Source organism: Herpailurus yagouaroundi, unplaced genomic scaffold, assembly GCF_014898765.1.
Source record: "Herpailurus yagouaroundi ecotype Mexico unplaced genomic scaffold, PumYag 221, whole genome shotgun sequence".
NCBI lineage: Eukaryota > Metazoa > Chordata > Mammalia > Carnivora > Felidae > Herpailurus > Herpailurus yagouaroundi.
In genome coordinates, this window is record NW_024412452.1 from 14,889,868 (window position 1) to 14,908,539 (window position 18,672).

The following is an 18,672-nucleotide window of genomic DNA, read 5'->3' on the forward strand; positions in this document are numbered from 1 at the left end:
ACCCCGCTTGAGCATGCTCTGTCTCTCTAAAATAAAAATCTTCCCACAAAGAAAACTCCAAGCCAGATGGCTTTACTGGCAATTTCTAACATTTAATGAAAAAAAAGTTATAATCCATATTCCTTCAGAAAATAGAAGCTAGCATTATTACACCATTAGCAATACCAAAAATATCATAGAAAACTGTAGACCAACATGCACCATGAATGTACATGTAAAAATCTTTAAATATTTGTAAATCTCATCCAGCAGTATTGTAAAAAGGACAATAAAACATGACCAAGTGGAATTTATCCTCAGTGTGATTTTAACTAAAAAACAGTATAATTCACTATGTGGGCAGAGTAAGAGAAACATGATCTTAGCAATAGATGGAGCAAAATCTTTGACAGAGTTCAGTGGTAAATATACTTGGCAAATTAGGAGTAGAAGGGAACTAAACTCGGATAGAGCACCTGTTAAAAAAAAAAAAACAAACAACAACCTATACTTAATGATGAAAGACTGAATGCTTTCTACCTAAGATTGGGAAAAAAAGCAGTTTTTCACTCTGAAGAAGTGTAGTCAAAGTTGTACTAGAAGTTCCTGGGACTCCTGGGTGTCTCCTTTGGTTAAGCATCCTACTCAACATCTGCTCAGGTCATGATCTCATGATCTTGGGTTCGAGCCCCACATCAGGCTCTGCACTGACAGTGTGGAGCCTACCTGGAATTATCTTTCTCTTCTCTCTGCCTCTCTCTCTCAAAATAAATACATATAAAAAACTTAAGGAAAATTGTACTAGAAGTCCTAGTCAGTACATTAAGTCCAGGAAAAAAAATATATATTCAGATTAGAAAGGAAGTAGTAAAAAATTGTCTTTACTCTTAGATGATGTCATTGTATATATAGTAAATAGTGAGTTACTAGAAATAAGTGAATTTAGCAATATTGTATGATATAAGAACAGAAGGCAAAAATCAGTGGAAGTTTTATATAATCACAATGAATAATTGAAAAAAAGTGAAATTGACAAAAATACCATTTATAAAGAATAAAAACATGAGGTATTCATGTTAGAAGTTTAACCAAATATATGTAAGATTTGTACACCTAACTATGAAATGTTACTAAGAGAAATCATTAAAAAGACCTAAATAAATGGAGAGAGATGACCACATCATAAAATGAAAGACTTGATTCTGTTGAGGCATCTGTTCTACTCTGATTGATCTATAGATTCAAGTCAACCCCTATTGAACTCTCAGCAGGCTTTTTGTAAAAATTATCAAACTAATTGCTAATTCCACATGGAAATGTATGGGTCTTAGAAAAGCCATAACAGTTTTGAAAAAGAAGACAAAGTATGAGGACAGTGCTCCTTGATTTAAATATTTACTATAAAACATTAGACTGGTATTGGCATAAGATAGACCAGCCTGTGGAACAGTAGAGGACATAGATCCATATAAATACAAATATATATATGTAGCTTCACTGGCAAAATATATTATTTGATTTTTTAAATTTTTAATTGAAATATAGTTGACATACATAACATTGTGTCAATTTAAGTTGTACAATGTTGATTTGTGTATGATTTTTTACAAATGCGTCAAAGATACCATTGTAAGGGAGACTTTTCAACAAAATATATTTCTATATGAAATAAAAATTTGCCTCTAATCCCATATATAAAAAATTTCATGGGTTATAGATTTAAACATAAAAGCTGTGGAACTTTTAGAAGAATATGTAGGAGAAAATCTTCATGCCGGGTTTACTCAAAGATTTAGTACACATAAAACATGAATCATAAAAGAAAAAATGGATTTCATCAAAATTGAATATTTTTGCTCTTTAAAAGATACCTTTGAAAAGGTAGCTTACAGACTGGGAGAAAATACTTGAACTACCTACGTGGTGACAGAGGACTTGTGTCAGTATACAGAGAGAATTTCACAACTTTTCCAGACAACCCAGTTTTTGTTTTTGTTCTTAATTTTTGAGAGAGCATGAATAGGGGAGGGGCAGAGAGAGAGGAAGACAGAGGATCCGAAGTGGGCTCTGTGCTGACAGCAGAGAGGCCCATGAGGGGCTTGATCCCATATGATTCATGAGATCATGACCTGGCCTGAAGTCAGATGCTTAAGTGACTGAGCCACCACGTCGCCCCCCAGACAACCCATTTTTTAAAAGGTAAAATATAAGGGGCGCCTGGGTGGCGCAGTCAGTTGAGCGTCCGACTTCAGCCAGGTCACGATCTCGCGGTCCATGGGTTCGAGCCCCGCGTCGGGCTCTGGGCTGATGGCTCAGAGCCTGGAGCCTGTTTCCGATTCTGTGTCTCCCTCTCTCTCTGCCCCTCCCCCGTTCATGCTCTGTCTCTCTCTGTCCCAAAAATAAATAAACGTTGAAAAAAAAATTAAAAAAAAAATAAAAGGTAAAATATTTGAACAGTTACTTTTCAAACGAAGATATATATGAATTGACAATAATCACATGAGAAAGATGCTCAAGATCATTAGGTCTGAGAAATGCAGATTAAAACTATAATCATATATTGCTACCACCCGCTAGAATGGCTAAACTTAAAAAAAGACTGACAGTACCACGTGTTGCCAAGGATGTGGAGCTCCTGGAATTCTCATAGATTGATGGTGAGTGTGTAAAATGGTACACCATTCTGGAAGACCTTTTGACAGTTTCTGAAAGTTCAGCATACAGCTTACCCAGTGACCCTGCAAGTCTAGGAAAATATTTGTTTACAAAAAGACTTTATGAATATTCTTAGTAGCTTTATTTCTAATAATTCCAAACAGGAAACAACAGGTATGTCTAGTAACAGATGAATACATTTAAAAATTGTGTATATCCATACAGTGGACTCTACTACTCTGCAATAAAAAGGAACAAGCTACTGCCATGTAGCAGCTTGAATTAATGTGAAAAATTAGATGAGAATAAGAAGATAAATAGAAGAGTACACCTATATGATCCCATTTATATGAAATCCTAGACATAATTAGTGACAGAAAGCAGAACAGTGGTTACCTGCTATTGGTGGTAGGGGACATGATTGACTGCAGAAGGGCTCGGGAACACTTGGGGATGATGGAAATGTGCTTTTATCTTGATTGTAGTGATGCTTACCTAAGTGTATACATTTGTCAAAACCTGTAGAACTGTGTATTTAATAATGTGTTTTTGGAATGTTAAAATTGGCTTAAAATTTATTGGCGTTTTACAACTTGGTAATTATTTTGTTGGTGCTGCTGTCTAGCTTTTTATTTAACAATTTCATTTTTAAATTACATGAAAATTATAATCCAGAAACACCAAAAATGCACCTTGCCTCTTACATTAGAAAATTATGATATATCCCTAAAATCTAGACCTTTTTAAGTATATGCAGGTTTTTCATTTGTAAGAAAAATTTGTGTGACTTTGTGTTAATATTTCATAAAATACTTTTTCAGTTTTCTTATAATATTGTTAAGGTTCTTTCTTTGTTTGCTTTGTTCTGTTGTCAGACTATGCCTTGCAGAATATAAATATTAAACTGCTACACTAAAAGGTTGGTACAGAATTGGGGGCTTTTTTTGCAACTGCTTCTCTATGACTGTCTCTATCGCGCCCTCTGGTGGGTTTTGCATCTAATTGGGGGTAACATGAAAATCCACTCATTACCTTTGTAGGAGATAAATCTTACAAAAGACTTAATAGAACTTTGAAATTAAACTTTAAGTTGAGAAATCACCCAGTATCTTCTATTGATAACACTATAATGCTTTATTCTTGTGGTAGACTTTATAAGAATTATTCAGTAAATGTTTTTCCATAGGTTATTTTGTCCTGTCTGATGGCTCTTTCCAGAATATTTCTAAGATAGAGATTCTGAGATTGCTTACTATAGTAATCTTTCCTAATAGTTTTCATTCTGTAATATAGTTCTAAATATTCTGCCATACAAAAGAGAAAATTCCTCTTGAAAATATATAGTCAGAAGAGGCTGGAATTCCAGAGTCTGGAATATTTTATGGTGCCAGAAATTAAGGAGATGCTCAAAATGGGGATTGTTGAAAGGTCACACAGGAGCCAACCTGAGGTGGTACCTAAACAAAGCTAGAAAAATTTGATGAATAGTGACATTATTGAATTTTAACCTGTAGAATAAAATAAGTATCTGTGAATCTATGCTGATGTGAATAATTGAATAAAGAAAGAAATGGGGAAGGGGCAGTTTTTATTTGTTTCTTAAATAGGAACGTTTCAATGTACAAGGAAAGGGGAAAAGAAAATCATTAAGCAAATACCATAGTGATTAAATCTTGCACACCAGAGTCGAATTGCCTGTGTATGCTAAAATTAGGTTAGAGTTTTAGGAAAAATGGGATATTTGTATAGTCTCAAAGTATTGTTTCCCCTTCCCCTGATACATTTTTTAAATATTTATTTTTGAGAGAGAGTGAGTGGGGGAGGGGCAGAGAGAGAGAGGGAGACACAATCTGAAGCAGGCACAGCACAGAGCCCAACACAGGGCTCAGACTCCCAAACCATGAGATCATGGATGCTTAACTGATTGAGCCACACAGGTGCCCCTCCCCTGATATTTTTTAATACAAAGGGAAAGATAGTAGATTTATAGTGGAGAAATCTGACAGACACCACCCTGGTCAATTGATTAAAGTTAACATCACTAGCAAAAAGACATTGACATTGTGAACCCTTTGATAACAATGTGTGCTGATAAGGACACATCATCATTTCTATGGTATTTTTGCTCCAAATGCCAAAATGTATCCTAATCATAAGAAAATATCAGCAAGCTTAAGGTGAGGGACATTTTACAAAATACTGGATTAAAAGTTTCAAGGTCCTGAAAGACAAGGGAAGAATTAAGAGCTCTCATAAATTAGAGGAGACTAAGGAGAAATTAAAAAGTTTCAAAAATAAGAGTTCCCAAATACCCCTCAGCTAGCTTCCTCTAATGTTAATGTCTCACTAAACCATAGTACAGTTACCAAAATCAAGAAATTAACATTGGTACAAACTGTTAAACTTCATATTTTAGTAAAAAAACTGGTGACATCTGAAAAGTTCTTTTCCAGGATTCTAAACAGGATCCTACATTTAGTTTCTTTCAAATTATTGTTACTGCTAGAAGAATTTGAAAAAACTTGATTTATTTTGTTTTTGTTATTAGATGATTAATAGACTAACAGTAAATTATCTATAAATTGACTATTTAAAAGAATTTCCTCAAGAAGGATTAGTCTTGTTGCTGTTGAGTACTACACAATTACTGGGAATTGGCTAAAGTTTGCAGAAAGTTTATTTTTCTACCATTCTGCTTATTTCTTTTTGTTTTCATTTTGAGAAATCTCAGAATCACCTAAAAGAGCTTAGACTTCAAAGTTGTTTTTCTTTTAACCCTAACAGTGGAGTAGTAGCTTGGTGTGTATGTAGTAGTAATAATAATGCTTTAACAGTTGGAGACCTAGATGTCTTCTATACTATTTTGGAATCTCTTTTATTCCTTTTTTCTTTTTCTTTAAAAAAATTTTGTTTTAATGTTTTTTTGTTTGTTTGTTTGTCTTTTTGAGAGACACCCCCCCCACACACAGACAAGACAGAGTATAAGCAGGGGAGGGCAGAGAGAGAGGGAGACACAGAATCCGAAGCAGGCTTCAGGCTCTGAGCTGTCTGCACAGAGCCTGACGTGAGGCAAAAACTCAAGAACAGTGAGATCATGACCTTGAGCTGAAGTTGGATGCCTAACCGAATGAGCCACCCAGGTGCCCCATTCCTTTTTTCTAAATGAGAAAAAAATAGGAAGGGAGATGGTTGTTTTTCTTCATCTGAGAGAGTGATGAATGAATATGCAACCTTCTGTCTCTTAGTATTATTCTAGTATTAATATGTCCAGTTGACAGTTTTTATTAAAACTTACTGCAGCTCTTCAGTAAATGGTATTGGGAAACTGGACAGCAACATGTAAAAGAATGAAACTAGACCACTTTCTTACACCATACACAAAATAAATTCAAAATGGATTAAAGACCTAAATGTGAGACCTGAAATTGTAGACATCCTAGAAGAGAGCACACAGGCAGTAATTTTTCTGACATTGGTCATGGTATATTTTTGTAGATGTGTCTCCCAAGGCAAGGGAAATGAAAGCAAAAAGAAATTATTGCCACTACATCAAAATAAAAATCTTGGACATAGCGAAGGAAACAACACAACCTAAAAAGCAGCCTACTGAATTGGAGAAGATATTTGCAAAGGACATATCTGATAAAGGGCTGGTATCCAAAATATGCAAAGAACTGATACAGCTCAACACCCCCCAAAAAACAAATAATCCAATTAAAAATGGGCAGAAGATATGAACAGACATTTCTCCAAACGACGTCCAGATGGCCAACAGATAAATGAGGAGATGCTCAACATCACTAATCATCAAGGAAATACAAAGTACAATGAGCTATCACCTCACACCTTCCAGAATGGCTAAAATAAAAAAACACAAGAAACAACAAGCATTCATGAGGATGTGGAGGAATAGGAAGGAACCCTTTTGTACTATTGGGGGGGGGGGGAGATGCAAACTCGTGCAGGCACTGTAGGAAAAGTTTGTCGTTTCCTCAAAAGGTTAAAAATAGAACTGCCCTACAGTAATTGCATTATTGGGTATCAACCCCCAAAATACAAAACACTAATTGAAAGGGATACATGCACCCCTGTTTATAGCAGTGTTATTTACAATAGCTAAATTATGGAAGGAGCCCTAAGTGTCCATTGATAGATGAGTGGATAAAGAAGAGATGGTATGTATATACAGAGGACTGTTTGGCTAAAAAAAAAATGGAACCTTGCCATTTGCACAAATTAGATGGAGCTAGAGAGTATAATGCTATAAGAACTAAGTGAGAGAAAGACATCTGATTTCACTTATATGTGGAATTTAAGAAACAAATGAGCAAGGGGAAAAAAAGACCAAGAAACAGATTCTTCACTGTAGAGAAGCAGAGAGAATGTAGGTGGGTTGATGGGTGAAATAGGTGATGGAGATTAAGGAGGGCACTTGTCTGTGATGAGCCCTGGGTGATGTATGGAATTGTTGAATCACTGTATTGTACACCTGGAACTAATATACCACTATGTTAACTATACTGGAATTAAAAACTTAAAAAATATCTTAATGCAAAAAATAAAATTTACTGTAGCAAAATGAGCTCTCTAAAAGCAGATTCTTAATTATTATTTTATGTGTTAATGAGATTCTTGAAATCACTTGTTAAAATGAGTAACCATCTAGATTTCACCTTTATCCCTGAGTATAGTCAGGGTGCATTGATCTTCAGTAAGGTCTCAACAGTTTAATTTGGTGTTTTCTGTGTAAGCAATCCATCAATTCCTTATTAATAACTTTATATTTGATAAACGCAGACAAAAAAATCCACCTTTTAATGTCTTCCTTAAATATTAGAGAATGATACAATTACTTTATACGATTTTTTATTTTAGTGCTTTGTAATAAATTGACTAAGCAGGCTTTTTCAACTATTAAAAGTGATAGTCCTTCCAAAGGCGTCCTTACAAAAAGTAGAAAAATAACGAGTTTTAACTTGGCAAAACATATGAAAGAGAGTATCTGAGTCACAAGATGAGTCAAGAGGGTGAGGTTTGTTTTTTTCCCCCCTTGTCCATCTGTTTTAAGGGAGTAGGAAAAATCTTTGATCAAAGTTGCTACCAAAAGTTGGAATTTGTTCTTTAGTATTTGACTTGTACCAAGTGCAGATCTGAAACGTTTAATGGTACTACCAAGATGGGTTTAATCTACTTCAGAGATCTGTGCCTAATTTGTACGAGATTGGTGTATGCTGATACTTCAAGAATCGAGATTCTGTTTCATGCTTTAGTACACATTTAATCCTGCAACACATCTGGTCTACAATGCTGGCAAGTGGAAGTGCTGAATAACTGCTTCTCTGGTGACAGTAATGACCAAATTCATCACTTTGTTCCATACCTAAAATAACTATTTTTACCATTTGTTGTTGAAAGCTAGCTTTCTTAGATTTTGGCTTTAAAAGATATTTATGGCATTGCCTTCCATGTTAACCATTAAAAATACTGAAATTATTTAGTATAGATTCCTCCAGTTGTTCAGCTAGCCTCAGAGTACTGAGTAATCTAGTCTGTGTCTTACTTATTATTGTAATCCAGGCAGGAAGGAAGGGACAGAAAGGAGGAAATAAATGGGTGGTTGGAGAATAGATATTGCCTACTTTCAAATTACACTGTCTTCCTAAAGTAAATCCCAAGGTGAGTTTTGGCTGCATGGGGTATGTGCAAATGGTGGTGAACAGAAGATTAGATAGAGGTCATTCCCTGCATGTTTTATTTCTGGGGCTTTTTAAAAAGCCATTTGTCACTGGCACATTGCTTTGCCTTTAAGGAAAGTTGTAACTACTCATCCAGAATAGGTATCAACTATTTTGTAATATTTCACAAGCTATTTAAAGCAAAAGACAGAAAATGTCTTTTAAAATGTTGTTTTAAGGGGCGCCTGGGTGGCTCAGTTGGTTAAGTGTCCGACTTCAACTCAGGTCACGATCTTGCGGTCCGTGAGTTCGAGCCCCGCGTCGGGCTCTGGGCTGATGGCTCAGAGCCTGGAGCCTGCTTCCGATTCTGTGTGTCCCTCTCTCTCTGCCCCTCCCCCGTTCATGCTCTGTCTCTCTCTGTCTCAAAAATAAATAAACGTTAAAAAAAAAAGGTTTTAAGGGCTTGTGCCAGAGAATTAGTTAATGATACTCATAACTACAGGATATACAGTTAATTCCCCCCATTTTTTAAAGATTTTTTTTTTAATGTTTATTTTTGAGAGAGCAAGCAAGTGGGGGAGGGACAGAGAGAAGGAGAGAGAATCCCAAGCAAGCTTCATGTTGTCAGTGCAGAGCCTGGTGAGGGGCTTGAACTCACGAACCATGAGATCGTGACCTGAGCTGAGACCAAGAGTCAGACGCTTAACCAACTGAGCCACCCAGGCAACCCAGTCTCCCCCCTTTTTAAATCAGAAATTGGTACGAGTCTCATGATCAGAGAGTTCAGGGAAGGACATTCCAGCAGAGGGTATATAAGGAAACGGAGGCATGAACTTTATGCTATAGAAGAATTGTGCCAAGAGCATTGTAGCTAAAGTAAAGATGGGGAAGAGAAGGATGGAAATTTAAATTGAGGCTAAATATTGTCAAGGGCTTTAGACTTTGTATCCTGAGCGTGTTAGAAAGCCACTACACATTTTTAAGCATGAGAGCCAGCAATTTGGCTGAATGTGGTTTTTAGAAAGATTACTGTTGGCAGTGTAAAGAAATATATTTGATTTATGATTCATCTTTATTCTTAATATTCCTTGTTCATCTTTCAAGACTGGAATGCTTTTGGATTAGTGGGGTTTTCCAGGTAATTGAAGATAGTCCTTCACCTCGCTTTCAGTTTCAGAATGTGACTTTGTAAAACTGTTATCATGTTTATATCATAGCATTAGTAAATGGAATCTAACAGTTTCTATAAGTATTATGGCACTACAGTTCTGCCTTTGCTCTTTCCAATTAATGGTACACTCTAGAGTTACTCTAAATGAGATGCTGTTTGGGGACATGTTGTCTTTCCTTTTCCACTTACGGTGTATTTTAGTCATCCATTATGTTCAGTTTCCTCATCACCTTTTCTGGTTTGTGGTTGTAAGGCAAAACTAAAGATTACTGGAAAAAGTTAACTCATCCTTGGTATGGAGAGGGAGAGTAGCTTTCAGCAAACACTATGAACTTGGAGAAACTGTTCTGAAAGATCCGCTGATTGGTGTCTGGTAGGTTAAGTCGAGTTTTACTCTAAATTCTGATGGCATTTTGATGAGTAAGTTTTAAATCTGAAACACTTAGAATTAAAACTCATTTAAAACATTTATTGAGTACCTTTTATATGCAGTGTACAGAACACCAGTGAAAGGTCGTGGACTCTGGTCTGAGGTGGGGAAGACAGGTAAATAAATAAATGAAAAGCATTTAAGGGACTTAAGGTTTATTAAATTTTCCTCCCAGGAGTGAGGATATCCAGTTTCATCATGGAAAATAAGAAAATTAAGGTTTATTTGAACAGTTGCTTTTATCATCTGTTCATTAAAGAATAAAAGGGACAAAAAAAGGTTATTTGTAGTTGATGTGTTTATGAGGTGCGTATTTCAGTTTTGATTGGATTATTGTAGGTATATATGTGTGTTTTGCTATTTGAAGCAATGTTCAGTTGAATCATTAACATAAAGGCATTTCTGTTACAGTATAATATATGTATTGAAAACCTCAAATGCTGCAGAATCACATGTTGGGAAAGTATGGTTTGGGTAGACTCAAGTATGCAGCTTTGTAGCAGAGTACTTAGAAAACGATCACGGTCTTAAAAATTTTAGCATAAATAGCCTCTGGCATTTGTATTAAGCACCATAGCTATTCATTTATTAGCCTTAAACTAGGACTCGAGCTTCCTATTTTGGACCTTCCTCCAGGTCCTTGAGGGCAGCTGCTTTAGCAGAAACTAATTTTGTAAAAATTAAGTAAGGAGTCATGGTACAGTCCCTTTGTTAAGTGCTTTTTGAGGCTTGGTGGTGGGAGAGGTGGAGAGATGAGGAATTATCTTTGCAGCTGGTTCATTTGTACCCTTTTCACCATAGAACAGTGTTGGAAAGACTTTTGAAGTTCCTGAAGCTACTAAACTTGCTGTTTTCTGTAAAGGAAGGCATTTGTTTTCACCTTTTTTCTTAAGATTTTATTTTATTAAGACTTGTTCTTTGAGAAAACTTGACCACTTTTTCCCTTCAGAACGAACTAGGAAAAATCCCTATGAACCAGTGACATTTCTGTGCTCTGTTGACTCACAAACCAGCTCTTATGACTCCCTTTACCAGCTGCATATGAACTACTTCATATTAGAGCAGCATCTGGTAGTTAGTTGTATCGTCTGTACTTTGTAGTGCAGATACAGTTTTTATTTCACTTTAACATAATATTTTTATATTTAAAAAATCTTTAACTTTTACGTTCTTATAGTGAGAATGCCATATATTCGAACTTTCAAGAAGTTTGCAGTCTCGGTCTCTAATACTGTGCGCCATAATACATGTATACCCATGGGCAGCATAACATTTGACTTAATTTTCTTTTAATATATTTGTATTATTTCTGTTACCAAGATTAAAATTATTTGTATGAATTTGATTTCTTAAAGGAATGAAGACAGTAATGTAATTTAGAAGAAAAAATCTTTCACGAATGCATATGCATATTAGAGACTGGATACTGAATTTTTACAGAGTAATTACAAACTAATGCAAACATTTCTTAAGTGAATTTTGTTAGCTGTGGTTCTTTTGGTTAAAAAACATAAAAGCGGTATTTTATTTGCTCATACTTGCTAAGAGTATCTCTGGAAGAATACTCAAGAAACTGGCAACATTGCCTCTAAGGAGGGGAATTGGATGTCTACAGGGTGGGATAGGAGGGAGGCTTTAATTTTGAACCATGTTCAAACCATGAACTATTAGAAAGAAATCAAACTTGAAAAAAATAAGTGAAAGATGCTTTGGTACAGAACAGAGATTGATTTAGCCTGCCTAGTAGGAATCACCTGACTCCATGATCGGCTTAGCATTGCAATCCTATAATATCTTGGTGCGTATACAGTTGGTTTGTATGTTATGGCAGGGGCAGGCAAACAAAAAGGTAACCAAATAAAAATACTATGTACTTTTCTGTTATAGGCAATTAACCAATAGAATATGTAACTTTTAATTAAACTCAAACTTTGATTAACTGCTGGATTTTTTTCCCGTATAATTCTCATAAAATCATTTTGTAAATCTTGTCATCTCTTTTGGTTTGTTTTTAGTTGATGCTGATGAAATTAAAAGGCTAGGAAAGAGATTTAAGAAGCTCGATTTGGACAATTCTGGTTCTTTGAGTGTGGAAGAGTTCATGTCTCTGCCTGAGTTACAACAGAATCCTTTAGTACAGCGAGTAATAGATATATTTGACACAGATGGGAATGGAGAAGTAGACTTTAAAGGTAAGAAAATTTTTTAATTTAACAAGTTAGGTAATCTATAACTAGTCTTAAGAGTTCTGTGTATGAAAATGTCTGAAAATTTAGTTTTTTAAAAACGTGTTTATTGGTGATCTTATAATAATAATGTTAAATTCTTGAAACGTGTGGTATATGAACCTTAATGAACTAATAAGTAAAAGATCTTTTACCGCTTGGTTCATATATGATCAAATTTATCTATTTCCTTTGTTTTTGGAAAATTAATCTTATTTTCGGAAACATGTTAGAGCTGCATTTTTAGAAACTTTATTTAAAGAATGAGACTTACACTAAGCAATAAAAAATAAACTGTAGTAATAAGGAGATGAGCATTTTACACAGGATTATTTTAATCTAGAATTTTACATAAAACAATAGTGATTTTGCTAATACTACCATGGTACATAATTTTATGTTTGATTCTATACTTTGTCATCAACAGACTTTGTTATTTTAGTTCCAGGAACTGAGTTTTAAGTAAAGGAGGATCTAAAACAGATTTTATGATAGATTTAATGTTAAACAGGCAGTGAAGAAAAATGATCATTTTCACGAGGCTTCCAACACTTTATTTAAATGAGTCTGAATTTTGGGACCAGAAATTCAAAATTATTTTTGTTCTGGCAAAACAGTCGAGGGTTGCTTGCTGGCTCAGAAGAGCATGAGACTTCGATTGTGAGATTGTGAGTTCAAGCCCCACACTGGGCAGAGAAAATTACTTAAACGGAAGAAACAAAACAATGTATAATCTTTTTTTTAATACTTGTAAGATTTTGTGTTTTTTAAATATTTTTATTTTATGTTTAAATGTTTATTTTTGAGAGAAAGAGAGCAAGCAGGGAAGGTGCAGAGAGAGGCGGACAGAGGATCCTAAGTGGGCTCTGCAGCTGACACATAGAGATGGAGCCTGATGTGGGGCTCAAACTCCTGAACTGTGAGACCTTGACCTGAGCTGCAGTTGGACGCTCAAGCAAACTGAGCCACCCAGGCGCCCCAGGATTTTGTTTTTAAGTCATCTCTGCACCCAGTATGGGGTTCCAGCTTACAACCTTGAGACCAGGAGTCGCATGCTCTGCCTACTGAGCCAGCCAGGTGCCACTGTGATCTTTTAAAAAACCCCTCTTTTATAGTTCCATTCCAAAAAGAAAGAGTTAAATAGCTTAAAGAATTGTTTTTTAGTGGTAAGCTGTGTGTTACTTAAGAAATATTGCTCAAATTGATTTGACCTTAGAGAACTGAAAGTTTGGATATTTAAAAAAATACATAGAACCTTGTTTGTTGAAATTTCAAATTCGGCACTTTCAGTTTAAAACACTGCTTTGTAATATTTTCTTTTGCAGCAAAAAAAATATTCTTTTATGGATATGTTAAGTTTTTGTGTGTGGGGGGGGTATTATGTATTTTCCTATATAAAAAAAATGAAACTTCTGATTTGTAAACACTTTCTGTTCTTATTCAGAATTCATTGAGGGAGTCTCTCAGTTCAGTGTCAAAGGAGATAAGGAACAGAAGTTGAGGTGTAAGTATTTTTCTTTACTGAATTCATTCTTCCTCTTATACCACTACTACCCATACTACATTATAAACTCCTTTTTTAAAAATATTCTAAAAGATTACTTTTTCTAGATTCTTAGTATATGTAACAGAAATTGTATATTCTGGAGAAAATCCTTTTAGGCTCTTTGCAACTAGTATATTCTAATGATGTCATTGTGGCTTTTTAGTTGGATAGAAAGAAAACAATTTCCTTCTAGTGAAAACAGCTATATAAACTGTTTGTCTTGGATAAGAGATTTGTTGATGAAAGTGGGAAGAAATGTTCTAATGTCATTAGGTGAACTTAGTTTATATACATATTTAGCCAGAAGTCCACTCTTTTGGTTTATGTAGGCACCCTCTATCACAGTGAACATCTGTACCTTTGTAAGTTATTCAGCTCTTAATTAGACATTTTATTCAGTAATAGTTCTGTGAGGCAAAGGATATATGCAAACATCTTTTGTAAATGAACTCTTAATATAAATGAGAATAACAGTAATAGCAATTAAACTTTTGCCATGTTTCAGACACTGTTCTAAGCAATTTTTTACATGTATTATATGCCAGTTATAAAGTACTCTATAAAGAACCTGGGAAGTTGGAACTGTTATTAATCCCAATTTTATGTATAGAAACTGAAGCTTAGCAAGGATAAATAACTTTCCTTTAGGTATGCTAATTGGCCCAAGCACTCTTGACTCCAGAGCCCATACTTTTTTTTCTTTATTTTTAATTTTTAAATGTTTATTTATTTTAGAGACAGAGACAGAGCATGAATGGGGGAGGGCCAGAGAGAGAGGGAGACACAGAATCTGAAATGGGCTCCAGGCTCCGAGCTGTCAGCACAGAGCCCGACGCGGGGCTCGAACTTACAGACCGTGAGATCATAACCTGAGCCGAAGTCGGACACTTAACCGACTGAGCCACCCAGGCGCCCCAAGAGCCCATACTTTTAACCAGCTGTGTAACTGCCCCTAGAGGCAAGATCAAATGTGAGAAGGAGCCATCTTCATAGTTATAATTCTAGACTAGATGTTTGACAACTCACTGTTTTCTTCTTCATTGAAGGTATTTACTTGTGATTGCCTTACAACTGCCATTGATTTTCCTTACTCTTTTTTTTAGTTGCTTTCCGTATCTATGACATGGATAAAGATGGCTATATTTCCAACGGGGAGCTCTTCCAGGTGCTGAAGATGATGGTGGGGAACAATCTGAAAGATACACAGTTACAGCAAATTGTAGACAAAACCATAATAAATGCAGATAAGGATGGAGATGGAAGAATATCCTTTGAAGAATTCTGTGCTGTGAGTACAAAAGAGCTGGTTCTTCAAAAGTTAGGTTTTTTAAAAATTTTTTTTTAACGTTTATTTATTTTTGAGACAGAGAGAGACAGAGCATGAACGGGGGAGGGTCAGAGAGAGAGGGAGACACAGAATCTGAAACAGGCTCCAGGCTCTGAGCTGTCAGCACAGAGCCTGACGCGGGGCTCGAACCCACGAACTGTGAGATCATGACCTGAGCTGAAGTCGGATGCTTAGCCGACTGAGCCACCCAGGCGCCCCAAAAGTTAGGTTTTAAAAGCATTTATAAAACTACTTAATAGAGTTCCTTATACTTATTTGCCCTAGAAATTTATATACAGTATTTGAGTTTACCTAATTGCCCATATTCAAAGTTTTGAAATATTCCTCATGGTAACTGTTAATGACTAACCATTATTATTCTCAAGAATTCCTGTTCCCAGTGATTATCTGGTAATACACCCTAATGCTAGTACCATTTTACTTATACTAGTAACTTTTACTTATTGTTGGTAGTTCCCCACATTACAAACAGGGCATATTCTTAAGGTTCATTTAAAAATAAATATGTTTGAAAACACTTGTGGAGGGTAGGTGTTGATGCAGTTTCAGCTAGGAATCCAGAAGTTTGGCTTCAATGAGGACAACAGAAGTGGAGTGCCTATGCATGTTAGACTCATCAGCTAGGCAGTGTAAATGGTGATTCCTCCCCGTCCCCTCTCCCAAGCTACTGATGGATTTGCCACCACTCAGTGCTTCCAAACAGGAACACAGCTGCTCAGCTTCATTCTCTACTTTGCCAAAGCAAAGATACTAGCCTTTTGATACATATAATAAGGAGTTTTAACTGCAAGCTAGAAAGACCAGAGAATCCAGAGGAGAGGTGAAGATAACAAAGAAAAAAGTTTTAAAGTTTTTCAGTTACGATTGGATGCTACTGTGGCAAGATTTCCTTCCTCCCCTTTTCATTTTTTATTTAGACCATACAAGGAAAAACTAATGACTGCTTGTGTGTCATGTAAGGACTAAAGTTGTTACTGTGGCATTGAAGTAGAAGTTCACATTATCCTTTAAGTAGCTTCCTTGCTCTCAAGGGAATACTGTGTGCATGCTGTTTCAAAAGGTAGGGTGATGCTCTAAAATTGAAAGAACAGACTGGGTCTTTTTGGAAGAGGGTTAGGCTTGAGATTGGAGACTTTGTTGCCTGGTAGTACTGCTGGGAGGGTTTATGTTACTCCTCTGTTTCTTCTTTACCAAAGATCACGGAAAGACTGGTGTGGAGTGTGGTCAGATTGTGCCGTGGGACCAGGCTGGTCATGTCAGCATGGGTAGCCAGTTTTCAAAAGAAGGAAAGAAAAGAAATTCAGGGGTGCCTGGGTGGCTCAGTCAGTTGAGCATCTGACTCCTGATTTCAGCTCATGTCATGATCTCACAGTTCATGAGATGGAGCCCTGCGCTGGGTTCTGCGTGGCTCCAGCAGCGCAGAGTCTGCTTGGGATTCTTTCTCCCTCTCTCTCTGCCCGTCCTCTGTTCACACCTTCACTCTTTCAAAATAAATAAACATTAAAAAAAAAAATCCTGAGCATTGAGGGAACAAAAGCAAAAATGGAAAACTGTTTCCTACAGTGATGTGAGATGTATATAGATGAAGATTCCATTTAGTAAATATAAAAATGTAAGTTAAAATTACACATAAATTGTTAGTCATTGGAAGAAAATTAAAATGTGTATGATGCTGTTTACGCTGAAGACATAAGCTGTGCTTTGAGTTTATTTCCAGTATTTGATAAATTGCTTTTGTATTTTTGAGGAGTGTAGTTTGGGGATGGAGAAAAACTTTTGTGCTTTAAACCCAACTTCTCTGAACATTGATCAAGTCCATAACTTTGGCTTCATTGAGTCCTTTTTATTCTGATTTCTCAAGCTATAGCAGTAAAGAGATGGGAAGTTACTTTAAAAGATCACATGCTTGTCTCCCTCCTTTAAAAATTTCAGAATAAACATACAAAGAAGATAGAAACAATTGATGACAGTGTTAAAGTTGGCAGGTTGAACTGAATGCTTGTACAGCTGACCCTTGAAAAACATGGGTTTGAACTGCACATGTCCACTTATATGCTATTTTTTCTTTTCAGTGAAGTACTGCACATGTTTTTTTGTGTTAATGTTTTCTTTTTTTTCTAGCTTTATTGTAAGAATGTAGTATGTAATGCATACACAAAATAGTGTTAATTGTTATTCATGAGGCTTCTGGTTAACAGTGGTTTATTAGTTAAATTTTGGGAGAGCCAAAAGTTATATGTGACTTTTTTACTGCATAGCGGGGTTGATAACTCCAACCCCTGTTGTTGTTCAAGAGTCAGATTATTTATTTTTGCTTTCCTCTCCAAACTCCAGTGAAATTAAACGGATTAAAAAGTAAAGGTTTTGTTTGAACCCACAGGACAAAGAGAATAGTAGGGAGGATAGCAACTAGACAATTTAAAACTCTGTAAACTGACTTAATAGGAGAAAAAAATGAATTCTGAGCTATCAGCTTGTAAAGCTGAGCGGCAACTTGGTATATAATGCAGAATCCCTGAAAGGCTCAGAAATTGGTAGCATAAGATAAGTGAAAGTGGAGGGGTGGCTCAGTTGGTTGGCCCTCTGACTTTGGCTCAGGTCATGATCTCATGGGTTGTGAGTGTGAGCCCTGCATCAGGCTGTGCTGACAGTTTAGAGCCTGATTCTGATTCTGTGTCTCATTCTTTCTCTGCCCCTCCCCCACCTGTGCTGTCTCTCAAAAATAAATAAATGTAAAAAAAAATTAAGTGAAAATGGGGATAAAGGCAAGACTAAAAACAGTTGAAGTCTGTTTAAAAAGCATTCAGAACACTAGATCTCCCTACTCTGTTCAGACTCCTCCACTGTAGTGGGAGATTGGAGAGGGTGAAGTAATCTGAGTCTGGAAAACATGAGGAATAGATTGTGTGTGTGTTGGGGGTGGGGGGGTGCGTGGTGGTGAGTATCCAAGAGATGGCAATGCAGGAATGTTATTTGCAGACCTGTGGGGAAATACTGAATATTACCTGAAAATCCTAAATGATTATCTCTGTGTAAAAGAAAACAGAGAACGAAGGCAGGGTAGCAAACCGCTGTTTTCATAGAAATTGTAGAGCTAATTGGCTATTCAAGCTTTATTTTTGAAATAAAAATTTTGGATTAAATTTAAAAATAATACAGATGCAGTTATACACAACAACATGGATTAATCTCAAAAACCTGTCGGGTGAAACAAGCCAGACATGAAAATTTCATTTTAAAATGTACAAAAACAAACCAAACTAATCCATGTTGTTAAAGTCACAGTAGTGGGTGGGTGGGTGGGGGTAGGGCAGGAGGAAGGAGATGGCTAGTGCTGGAAGGGGGCCGCAGAAGACTGCTGAAAATGATCTGGGTGCTTAGCTACTTGGGTGTTTACACTGGGAAAATTCAAGCTATGAACATTTATGACTTACGTATTTTCCTTATGTAGGTTATATTTAATAATACAGGTAATTACACTTTTAGATTACCATGTCATTTATTCACTGAGATTTCTGTAACAATTCTGCATGTACTGAATGAAGCCCATGAGAAAATGTGCAGAAGTTTTTATTTGGTATTTTTATAATGCCTTCTAGAATGGACTGACAGGTTGGGTTTTGAGGATAATTTTTATGCTAAC

The 18,672-nt window shown here is 36.0% G+C and overlaps 2 protein-coding genes across 3 annotated transcripts in view; one reads left to right on the forward strand and one right to left on the reverse strand.

Annotated features, from left to right (window-relative positions):
* The window catches only part of LOC121019080 (TSC22 domain family protein 1-like), a 14,248-nt gene extending 13,799 nt beyond the window's left edge, over positions 1–449 (reverse strand). Inside the window, exon 1 of the mRNA XM_040458224.1 lies at positions 443–449. The gene's annotated coding sequence lies outside the window, so the exon portion shown is untranslated. The remainder of the gene's footprint in view (positions 1–442) is intronic.
* The window catches only part of PPP3R1 (protein phosphatase 3 regulatory subunit B, alpha), a 68,759-nt gene that overhangs the window by 47,313 nt on the left and 2,774 nt on the right, over positions 1–18,672 (forward strand). Inside the window, exons 3-6 of one of the 2 annotated variants that reach the window (XM_040458219.1) lie at positions 11,926–12,102; positions 13,580–13,639; positions 14,785–15,003; positions 15,237–15,501. In XM_040458219.1, the coding sequence (XP_040314153.1) occupies positions 11,926–12,102; positions 13,580–13,639; positions 14,785–15,003; positions 15,237–15,265 (485 nt within the window). In that variant the 3' untranslated portion in view covers positions 15,266–15,501. Of the gene's footprint in view, positions 1–11,925; positions 12,103–13,579; positions 13,640–14,784; positions 15,004–15,236; positions 15,502–18,672 lie in introns of those variants that run through there. The other variant, XM_040458220.1, reaches the window with a different exon arrangement.